The sequence below is a fragment of the Ovis aries genome, chromosome 15 (genome assembly GCF_016772045.2).
Source record: "Ovis aries strain OAR_USU_Benz2616 breed Rambouillet chromosome 15, ARS-UI_Ramb_v3.0, whole genome shotgun sequence".
In the NCBI taxonomy this organism is placed as follows: Eukaryota; Metazoa; Chordata; class Mammalia; order Artiodactyla; family Bovidae; genus Ovis; species Ovis aries.
The window spans coordinates 60,527,184-60,539,436 of record NC_056068.1 but is presented as its reverse complement, the minus strand read 5'-3'; the positions used below and the strand labels follow the sequence as shown (position 1 = coordinate 60,539,436).

General features: G+C 37.7%; 1 protein-coding gene across 2 annotated transcripts in view; it reads left to right on the top strand.

Annotated features, from left to right (window-relative positions):
- Window positions 1–12,253, top strand: part of DCDC1 (doublecortin domain containing 1) — a 476,813-nt gene that overhangs the window by 427,101 nt on the left and 37,459 nt on the right. For both annotated transcript variants that reach the window (XM_060400033.1, XM_042233308.2), the window contains exons 30-34: window positions 2,793–2,978; window positions 5,030–5,233; window positions 6,555–6,756; window positions 10,087–10,239; window positions 10,956–11,057. In XM_060400033.1, the coding sequence (XP_060256016.1) occupies window positions 2,793–2,978; window positions 5,030–5,233; window positions 6,555–6,756; window positions 10,087–10,239; window positions 10,956–11,057 (847 nt within the window). The remainder of the gene's footprint in view (window positions 1–2,792; window positions 2,979–5,029; window positions 5,234–6,554; window positions 6,757–10,086; window positions 10,240–10,955; window positions 11,058–12,253) is intronic.

Below are 12,253 nucleotides of genomic sequence, written 5' to 3'. Positions count from 1 at the left end.
TACAATTTGAGCCACCAGGGAAGTCCTAGCCTTGTGAGGAACAAAGCAAATTAGAGAGTGAATTTTAAAACATTCATACATATTTCAAAGTAGACAGACTAATTCAATGACTTCTCATGTACCTATCATCCAAATTCAACTATTATCAATGTTTTGCAATGTTTACAAATCCTAGACATGATATCATTTCTCCTAATACTTAATCTTGCACCTAAAAAATTTGAACATTTTCTTACGATTATAATCATTATGCCATTGTCACATCTAACAAAATTAACGACACCTTTTTTGGCCTCCAGGGCTTCCCTGGGCTCAGATGGTAAAGAATCCACCTTCAGTGTGGGAGACTTGGGTTAGATCCCTGGGTTGGGATGATCCCCTGGAGAAGGGAAAGGCTACCCACTCCAGTATTCTGGCCTGGAGAATTCCATGGGCAGAGGAGCCTGGCAGGCTACAGTCCATGGGATTGCAGAGTTGGGCATGACTGAATAACTTTCACTTTCATTTTAAAAAAGTTTTTTGACCTGTTGCTGCTGCTACTGCTGCTAAGTCGCTTCAGTTGTGTCCGACTCTGTGCGACCCCATAGACGGCAGCCCACCAGGCTCCTCCGTCCCTGGGATTAATGCCCTGTTAATAATGAAATTTCCCAGTTTCTCCTAAACATTCTTCTTATGGTTAGTTGGAGTCAGGATTCAAACAAAATCCCTATGTGCTACTGGTTGCAGAATCCATCCTATAGAAGACCTCCTCTTGTTTGGATTTGTCTATTCACTTCCTGTGGCATCCTTTAACCTGTTTCTCTGGCTCCCATAACTCCTATAAGAGAGATTTAACACTGCAGTTTAATTATATTTATATTCAGCTCTTTTTTGGCCATGAATCTTCAAAGGTTTTACTGTGTGTTTCATATTTATCACTTATGCAGGGACACGGTGTGGATTTTCCATTTTTAATGGTAACGGTTATCCACGGGTTCAGGTGATTACAACCTAATCTCACATCAAAGAACAATTCCCAATGACTTTCCATTTAGTGTTGCCTTTCTGTGATCATTGCCTAAATCAATATTTTCATTAGAAGTTTCAAAAGGGTCAATTTTGTTTAATTCTATTACTTTTCCCAACATATATTAGCTGAATTTTTCATGTAAGGAAGAACTTTACCTCTTCAGCTAGGTATTTGACTGCCTAGAATTATGGTTTGTAAAGGATGGTAGGATCAATATTTGTTCTATATAACTTACCTATTAGAATGGTATAGCAAATCACCTAAAATGTTAGTGGCTTAACTATTTTATACCCTGAGTCAACAATTTGGGCTGGATTTTACTGGGCAGGTCTGCTGGTCTTTCTGCACTGTCACGAATTTGACTATAGTTATTTGCCAATAGTTTGGCAGTTCTAGGGTATCTGAATGGTCAAATTACATGACTGGTGTTTGACAGGCTGTCAGCTGGGGGGCCTTGGTTCTCCTCAATGCTTCTTTTGTTCCCCATTCAGGAATTAAACCTGGGCCCTCGACAGTGAGAGTGCAGTGTCCTAACCACTGGACTGCCAGGGAATTCCCTCTTCAAGACTTCTCAAGTAGGCTAGCTCAAGTGAGCTCACATTGTGGGCTCAGGCTTCCAAATGCAGCCAAAAGAAAATAAGCTCCAGTGTGCCAGCGCTCCTTATGCATCCGCCTGCATCACATTTGCTAATGCTACATTACCCAAAGCAAGTCATGTGACCTTGCCCAGATTCAAAGAAAAGAGGAAAGGAGAAAGAAACTATTTCTTGATTGGAGGAGCAGCAAAATGACATTTCAAAAGGACATACAAACAAGAATAGGATGGTTATATTATGGCCGTCTTTGCAAATAATCTTCTGCACTTTCTAAAGGCCGATTTCAGAGTTGTAAATTGGTGCATTTTCTTCCAATGGACTCCAATAAGAAGTGGTTTTATTTTTATTTGTTTGTTGCCTTTTTTTTACTTATATTTTTAACATCATTATGAACTCATGGGATTTTACATATTCAAACATATTTGAAGCTTTTCAGTTATCATTTTATTTTGCCCCCAAATTGCCCCACTTTGAGCCAGTGGAATGTTTATCATGGTGGCTCCTGTGTCTTTTTTGACATAATACCTTTACTTTGAGATGGCTTCTATTTATCTGGATACTACAAGAGACCTTGCTTGTCTAAGATACAGTAAGTCCCCTACATACGAGTGAGTTCTGTTTCAAGAGCACATTCATAAGCCCAATTTGTTCATAAGTCCAACAAAGTTAGCCTACACAGTCAGCTATATATTATTATACTGTAACAGATTTATAATACTTTTTACACAGATAACACATGAAAAACACAAAAAATAAAGGAAACATTTTTAATCTTACAGTTCAGTACCTTGAAAAGTACAGTAGTATGGTACAACAGCTGGCATACAGCAACATGTTCATATCTTTGAATGTTCGCAACTTGAAGGTTCATATGTACAGGACTTGCTGTATATCCTGTCTCAAATGTGGAATGGACCATTCCTCCAAGAAACTCTGATTCTGAATACAAGTTATACTCATCTATATTGAACTGTCATTGCCTCTGGGCTTTTTCAATCAACAGTGTTTGGAAATAATGTGGTTTTAAAAAATATAATAATTAGGGAGTGAAATAATGTGCTCGTGTTGTGATTTCAAATTTAGCATTTGGAGATTATAACAGTGCTTTATTTGTATGGCAAAATATTCTACAAAATGCTATCATAATTTAGATGCATCCAGATCAAAACATCTTTATCCTTTTCCAGGGATATTATTACCTCTCACCCTGTAGAAAGAAGAAAACGATGCTCTGTTTGGCATGTGGACGATCCGTGAGAGCAGAGAAGGGACTGGAACAGCTGCTTCCAGGGCTCCCATTCCTGTGTGCCTCGGCCTCCGAGACCCAGAAGCCCTTCTCACGTGGGCCTTTCAAGGTCATTGATGTGGCCAAGGTGTGTAATGATCTGAGCTCTGCTGATACATGTGCGGCATGAGTCTGGAAACTTTGATGCATTCGTTATTTGCCTTGCACTCAAGTTCATCTCCACTCATCTAATTCATCTAATTCATCTTTTACTGATGCCCCTTTACCATTCCACCTGCATTGATTTCCTTTTCCCCGTCGTCACTTAAAATACATTGTCTGTTAATAGTTCGATACACACTCTGAAGTTAATTGGGCGCTTCTGAGGCTTTAATCATCTACTGACACCTTGCACTACTCTCCCTGTTGCTTTTAGATGAGAAAGTAACTACAAATCTTTACTGGGTGGAGCAGCTTTTTGCCTCCATCCATGGAGTAAACTCCTTTTATGCTGTTATAGAACATTTCAGGACTCATTTGATGTGCTGTTGTTAATGGCTCTTCAGGTTGAATGCCTGAATTCATGCATTTGTGTCTGATACTAATCGCATCATGGAGGAAAAAAGTCTCTACTGCTTTGCTGTTTTCTTAATTTAAAGTGGCACCATTCAGTTGGGAGATTGGGATTGATCTATACGCACTGCTATGTATAAAATAGATAAATAGTGAAAACCTCCTGAATAGCACAGGGAACTCAGTGCTCTGTGGTGACCAAAATACGAAGGAATTACAAAACAGAGGGAATATAGGTCTACGTCTGGCTGATTCACTTTGCTGTAGAGCAGAAAGTAACACTACACTATAAACTAACAAGTAAAATTTTTTACAAAAAACTCAAAGGCAAAGTCTTAGAACATGATACTAAAAGCGACAATTTGGCATTAATAAAGGTTTTTTTTTTTAAAGAGTTAAAAAAAAAAACACACAAAACATGCTTCCCTTATCAAGACCTATCCCTCTGAAGTATTTATGAATGTGAGTTCTTTTCTAGTTCTTTTCTTTCTTCTTCATTCTGGAGCCTTGTTTAAAATCTATATTTTCACAGTATTTTCAAAACCTCACTAGTTTACAACAACATTATACAGTCCTTAATCAAAATGATTCTTGTAGTAGCTTTTTTATGCATATTTCATTCTGGTCTCCATATCAGTTTTCCATGTATGCTTTCTTCTCTTTCAATGCCATCAATCTTGGTTTTTTCTTCTTCTTCTTCTTTTTAGCTAATTAAAGTGAAATGATATATCAAAAAAAATTTTAAATGACACCTTTAAGAAAAAATCCTTTCTTTCAAGTTTAGAAACAAGTAGAACTAAAGAGAAACTTACACACCTATATAAAAAGGAGCAGTTCTTTATGGGTAGGAACCTTCCACCTGGTCTGCTCTTCAGGCTGGCCCAACTTGTTCCCAGATCGCCGTCCTCTCTGCCCTAAACCTGACACAGTTATAGGAGACACCAACTGAAACCTCAGTAACTCTGAAGGAGAAGGGGAGTCAGTCCTCCGGGAAAGCCTGCAGGCATTTGGCTTTGCTGAGGTGATAATGGGGTGGTGTAAAGGAGGTGGGGGGTGGGTGAGCTGATTGAAAAGAATCCCCAGTGTTACACATCTCAGACACAGCTTTTCCCTCAGGCCAGCTTCTTGACTAAGGATGAATAGGGAAGGTGAAGTGTGGTGTTTACCACCCTGATTGCCACGTGGTTAAGGCTACGCTCATTCCCCTCCCCATACATCAATATCTGCCACCCTAGGATGACATCATCCTAAAGTTAAACATTCAGAGAATACCTTTAGTCCTGCTGTCCATTGCTTCATCCCCAGGCTCTCTCTGGCCCTGGCATCCTTCTTCTCCAAGGCAAAGTAGAAAACAGGAGAAGGCCAGAAACACAAGCCAGAGTCCCAAAGTCACCTAGAGGCTCAGTGACAGGGCTGGGAGGAGAACCAAGGAGTTTGGACCTAATATCCTTCTGACTACAGCATCAAATACCTATATGATATATGATCATATGAAGTAAACATTTCAAAATTTAGATGCCGCATACATGTACAAACACAAATTAAAAGGCTGAAGTATAACAACATAACACTAAAAAGGAAAAAAGTTTGAGTCAATCTATGTTGTTTTTCTTTAAAAAAAATCAGACTGATTTATCTTCTCGTGAGGCTGAAAACACTTTGAGTTATTATGAAGAGCATCTATTATCTTTACGGATGAAGACCTGCACGCAAGTTGTATCTCATTGTGGCGTGGCAGTTACGAACCAGAAGGCAGTGAAAATAATTGCATACAAAAATGGAGATGGATATCGAAATGGAAAGTTAATTGTGGCTGGAACATTCCCCATGGTAAGTGGCTATCACTTAAATGTTTCTCGCATCCTTAGAGGCAATGATAATGGTGATTCTTCTGACAAGAAAAAAAAAGCAGCGGGATTGAGTGACAAATATCCTAGACCAGTTTTACCCATTTAAGCTGATGAGATCAAGATCTCTGTTTTCTTAAAGATGTTCTTTTTGATTGTATTTCTTTGGCTATAGACTTAGAAAAATGAGAAAGCAGAATACAGTTTTCAGATTGGCTCCAGAGCAAAGAAGGGTAAAAAAAAAAAAAAAAAAAAAAGGCAAGGGGAAGGCAAAGCTACCAGAATTTCTTCACTCTTGTGACAGACAGAAAGCCTTTTCTTCCTTCCTTTCCTTTCCCACTTCAAGTTGTACGTCATCTGAATATTTTGAGATCCCACCTCATTTATCATCTGGAGAAGCTGAGCACTTGCTTGGTGACAGGGTTATTTTCAGATTGGAGAAGCAGGAGTTGTGCTAGGAGGGAATATGTGGCTTCTGTCTTAGACGCTGGTCCCTGTGGTCCTGGGAGGATGGAGCATTCCTGGGGTCCAAACCCAGCTTTGTCCTTCAGTTGCTTGGTAATGGTCTTATGTCTGTAGGTTCTGGCCAATACCTTTATCAATGTATTTTATATGCAATCTTAAATATGATGGGGAGTTACCCTGGAGATTTCTTTGCAAGTATTAACACATACACACACACACAAACACACACACACACACAATTATTCACTCACCCCTTTGATTGAGTCTGAAGAGATTTTTTAAATGAAAATATTGTTGCTCAATGGTCTAGGCAAAGGACAAAAGTCACCAGCTCCAAAATCCACCCTGGGACCCTAGCTTTTGTGGTCTTGGGGAAAAATGTTAACCTTTCAGCCCAATTTCCCATCTGCCAAATGGAAGTTAATAATATGTCAGTTCTTGGTTTGAAAGTCAAGGACTCATTTATTTTAAAGCAGCTCATCTGAAGTGTTGGAATAATTTTATTCACTATAAAGCAACATGGTTGAAAGTCAATTTCTAGGTTAACATTTCTTAGGAAATAAATACTTCTGATGATAAAATGTATTAACACACATCAGCTGCTGCGTTCAATTTTTGGAGCTAAGAATTTTCACAGCTGGACTGGACTAATTTGTGAAATTACATAGGACAATCTAATATCAAAAATCATCTCTAATCAAAGATCAAGTTGGTAGTTATTGCTTTCTATTTTCTCAAATTAAAGAATTTTCTCAGAATTCTAAAAATAATGCACTCTGCCTGATTATCCCCAGTTCTACCACTGTTTCCTCTCAGTTCCTTATAGTCTGTGTTTTTAGCTGCTTACAGAATGTACAGAACAACTTGGTCTGGCCAGAGCAGCCTCCAAAATATATACCAAAGATGGAACCACCATAAGTTCCTTGCGCAATCTGGTTTTATGGGCTATGGATGAATCTTTTATTCAGAGAGATTCTGAGGAACCAAAGGAAGAGGCAGACCCTGTTGGAACCAAAGAGATACCTGTTAAAAGTGTGAAAGGTTGGTTACATGCTACAGGATTTAGCTGATTCTACTTATGTTGGTCATATGAGAGTTATATGTACGTCTTTCATTCAGTCAGTCCTTTGAGAACTGAAAAAATCACAGGAAGCTGCTCTTTTACGAAATTCTCATATCATTTTTACCTTGCAGAATACTAAGAACAAAATTTTTTAATGCAAATTTGGTTTCAGAATCAAGACAATAAACAAATTTCCTGGTGTTTATAAAATACGTTTGACAGTTTGGCTACTTTGTGCAACATGAGCAGGTTCTGTTTTTCTTTTTTTAATTTTATACCTTTTTAAAAAATTTATTTTTAATTGGAGGATAATTGCTTTACACTGTCATACTGGTTTCTGCCATACAACAACGTGAATCTGCCGTTAAGTGGTTCGGTTCTTAAATTCAGAATCAAAACCAGCGGAACACCACTTAAGAAAGCTGGATTAGATCAGAGCAAATCTCTTCCCACGATTAGAAGAGAAAGTATCCTCTCTACACCTGCTGTTCTCTGACTCCTCTAGCCTGCCTCTGCCCATCTCCACTGCTCCTAGAAACTCCCAGAAGCACCAGCAAATGTCTCCGTAGTGCAGCTCCTAGACCAATGTGTTATACTTATCTGTTTACGTCTTTGTGCGTCTCGTTAGACTGTGTACAACTTGAAGGCAGGGCCTGTATCCCCAACAATAATTGCTACATGAACAAGAGTCTTGCTAGCAGTGATTCAGCAGTTTACTGAGAGACATGGCTTCAAGGTTAAGAATATGGGTTTTGGACCTAAGACTGTCAAGGTTCCGCTCCTACCTATCACTTGCTAGCTGAATGATCATGGGTACTCTCTGTCCCTCAGTCCTCTCATTGTAAAATGAGAACACTAATAGACATGTGAATATATATATATATACTCATTCAGTGCTCATAAATATGAATGTATATTCCCAAGAGTATATATGATTATGAATACATATACATATGAATATACATCATTTAGATCAATGCTTGATTGATGCTCTACCAATTTAATGATGTTAGTTATCATTATTATGTGTGGGATTAAGGAAGGAAAACCCGCTCTTCTGCCTATGCGTCTCTTCTTTATTCTCATACTACTATCACATTCATCAGACATAAGACATGTGGAATTTTTCCCCCACACCGACCAACTGTGAAACACTAGCAGCATGTCCTACAATTTAACTCGATTCTGACACTATCTACCTGGAGATAAGGTCAGATCTCACAGGTTAAGGGTGCAGTCTTACAACACTGCTCTCTGCACACCCATTTCAGATGTCCAGACCTGTGCTTCTGACTGATTGACAATAAATTGGAAGTTCCCATGACACCCTCCTCGGGTTCACTTAATTTGCTAGAGCAGCTCACAGAATTCAAGAAAACCGTTTACTTACTGTTTGTCCATTTATTTTATAAGGATATGATAAAGGGTACAGATAAAACATCCAGATGAAAGAGAAGCATAGGGTAAGGAAGACTCTGTGTTCTCTCTGACACTCCACTCACCACGCACCTCCATGAGCTCACCAAACCAGAAGCTGTCTGCACCCTGTACTTTGGGGTTTTTCATGGAGACTTCTGAGAGGGACTAGAAGTGGAACTAATGATGAGCCATGTAGGCATGATTCATCATTAACTCCATTTCCTGTCCCTATCTGAAGAACAGGGAATAGGGTTGACACTTCCAAGTTTCTAAGCATGGCTTGGACTTTCTGGTGACCAGCCCCCATCCGGAGTCCACCAGGACTCATCTCATTAGAACCAAAGAAACTGCTAGCATCCGGGAAACTCCAGAGAAGTTTGGAGCTCTATGTCAGTAATTAGAACAAAAGCTGACACTAGTGCTCTCTACCACTTAGGAAAATGCAAGAATTTGGGGAGTTCAGTGCCAGGAGGCACTGGAGGTCTCTGGAGGCAGAGACCAATATTTTTTTCTAATGATTTTATAATGATGTTATTTGTTTTGTTTTCTAATGCGTTTTAAAGAAATAACTGTGAACATTTAATGCCTAGCTGATCACTAAAGTATATAGTTCTGCCTTTATTTGGCACATGGAACATCTGATCTCCAGGTTCTGGAAGATTTACAATTTTGAACATTCTTCTTTCAAATTCTTATTTAAAACCTGGTTGGAAGTAATGTGATTTTGAGCAGGTCAACCAAAAGGGTATGACCATCCCTTCCCCTCATATTCTAAAGGTTATCCTTGAATCATTCAGGTGCATTAGATTAGCTGGCCGTCTCCTGTACTGAATCACGACTTGGAGTTATGCCATTAGTTTGCATTGAGGAAGTTAAAAGAAACAGACATCAATCAAAAACTCAGATCAGGCTTACTATTAATATAAAGGTGATGGTTAAGGACACCGGCTCTGGAGGTAGATGGCCTGGCTTCTAATTCTGATTCTGTCCCCACCTGGCTATGTGATGAAGTCTCAGTTATTGTGCAGAAGAGAAATGAACCTACCTCAGAGTATCATTTTTAGAATTGTATGAAATAATGTAGGTAGAGGTCTTAGTGAAATGCCCAGTACATAGTAAATTCTCGGCTTGTGTTAATGTGTATAGAAGGATACTATTAGCTGAATGACAAATAACCCCTTTATGAAGATCCTGAAGTGTTTCTCTCAGATCTCAGGACCTGGAAAAGTGTATTTTCAGGAATTCATCTCTTTCTGTCAGCCATTCATATCTTGAAATGGTGTTCTCCTCTTTGCTTTAGCCACAAGGATGCTCAGAGCCCAAATAGTGCTTTATCTCAAGCAAAGAAAAACAATGTGGTATTCATGTCTAGTATCATGGTGATAATAAAAATATTATCTAGAATTTTTGGATGCTTGCACAATTAAATAAACTAATTAAATAGACTAATATTTTCTAAGCACTTCCCTTTTTTAAATCTTCCCAACAAAAGAATGAGATAGGTACTATTAATCGTTTAATTGATGAATTCTCTGAAGCCCCTTATCTTTGGCTTCGGTCAATTCCTATACTCCTTTCTCCCTTTCCTTGCTTTTTTATCTTTTTACCCTACTTCAGAGTAGATATTTGGGTTAGCTATCTCTTATTTTTTCATAACTAGATACAGTGTAAGAAAGGAATTAAAATGTGTATTTACAATAAAATTAGCTTAAATTATTTACTTGCATTGAAGTTTCTGATCAAAATTTATGTATTTGCATCTGGTTTTGGTGTTTACCTGCTTAAATCAAGTCATTAATGAAGAATGAAATATTTTGAAAAAAATGATTCAGCAAGCAAATTTATTCATTATTCATTGAACAACGATAAATGTGTCATTTGTTTCCCAGGAAACTCAAGAATGAAAGTGAAAACCAAATCATCTCCAAAGTCTGTGACATCTGATAGTTTGGATGATATAGATCCATCTTTGCTCACCCTCATCCTCAGAAATCCTATTGCCATCTGGGTATCTTGTGGTGAACCATTTCTGTCTCCAAATGGTCAGTGTTTTGTTTTTGCTTTCTTTCAAGCAAGTGCATGAAGGGAGAGAGAAATTTTTTGTCACCATAAGAAAACGAATTAAATGTGTACAATGTCAACCTAATAACATCGCATCTATGCAAAGAACAGGCGGTTCATCAATTAACATGTGCACAAGGATAGCTGTACTCTTATATTTGCACAATCGCCTATTTTTTTCTTACTGGAATGGAGTATTCTGCATAGAAAATGTCTGATTTCGTTGATAAAGAGATTCTTGGTCTATAAGACTGAGAATAATGGTATACGTTAGAAAATAACAAATGAGTTTAATTCACACTGAAGACGACCTGTCTGCACGTTTTCATTTTTAAGAATTGCACCCTTTAGGCAGTAGGTGGATGTTTAAAAAATGAATGGTTCCAAGCCAGGCTTTCATCACTTCCAAATAGTTTGTGGAAGTAGAAAATGAAATATGGCTATTGCATATGGTAAATCTATATAATAAAACAGCACTGTTCTTCTTTTCCCCCTGCATTCCATAAAAAAATGCCTTAAGCTCTGTCATCTTTCAAATGAGGTTTCTTTTAATGACCCTTACCTTTTAATTACTTATTTCTAATTGAATCTATTTCTTGAAGCAGAAACTTCTTTTTATAAATTATTGGCTTGCAAGATAAATTATTGTTGATAAAAAGAATGCAAGATAAAACATCATGTATTTTTATTATTCTAGCTTTGAAGAAAGCAGAAAAAATAGAAAAACAGAACTGGCTTAAAAAGGACAAAATTTTGGCTGATCTAGATGTCATGAAACACAAAATGAGACAGTTAAAAGGTCAGTAAGAACTACATCAAGTATCACCATGTTCAAGTGTAGTCTCAATTTTCTGGTAGTTTTTTTTCTACCATTAGATACCAGATGTTTAACTGAATATTTTATATTACAAAAATCACTTGAGCGAGTCTAAAACTTAATAATATATCTTGTCAGTACTGACTTTTATACTTGTAAATTTTATATTAATATGAATATCACATGATTTATATAGATGCATTTTTAAAATTTGGAGGATGTGTGGATCCTGTAACCAGCTTATTGATTTTGAAACAATTCCTGAACTGACATTTTGTGGACTTTGGAATTAGTCATTAATAAAGCTTTCTGTTATTTCTTGAGTATTTCTTGGGAAGAAGTTTTGCTAAATTAATCTGAATAAGGACTGAATCTAAGTTCTTCAAAGATTAGTGTCTTTATCTCAGAAGGGCTCTCTCTTATGCAACGTAAGATATGTTATTCAGAGACAAAGTGATAAATTGACACTATTAGTCTTCTTCTTTCATTCTTTTTGTCACAGAATCTGAAGTTTCTGATCTTATATTGTTCCCAGTACTTGAGACACTAAATGATTCTTTGAGGATGAAAGTGCAATTCTGGACTTAGTCTGAGAAGGACTCCCTTTCAGGCTCTGTAATTGCCATAGCAGGATTTCAGCTCCTGAGTGTTTGTACTGTCTGGTGTCAGAAACATGTGAACCTCACTTCAATAAATAAGACAGTTCGTTCTAAGTGCACTCTGGGTTGAAATGGCTGTTTTTCAGTTTTTACCAAAAGAATTGTTGCATCTAATTGAGAAGCATCTATTTCTACTGCTAACCTCTACCACTCCAACTTCTGGATATCTTCATTTGAAGGTACCATGGACATGTCTATGATAACTGAAGTTGTCATATCCCTATGTGATGACCGTGTTGTTGTTGTGAGTAGTCATTAACTTGTGTCCAACTCTTTTGTGACCCTATGACTGTAACCTGCCAGCCTCCTCTGTCCATGGGATTTTCCCGACAAGAATACTTGAGTGGCTTGCCATTTCCTTCTCCCACGAATCTTCCTGACCCAGGGATTGAACCTGCATCTTCTGCATTGGCAGGTGGATTATTTACCACTGAAGCACCTGGGAAGTCATCATATCACTGTTTTATTTCATATCATATTATATATCACACCAATGCCTCCTTTATTTCTTCTGTATAC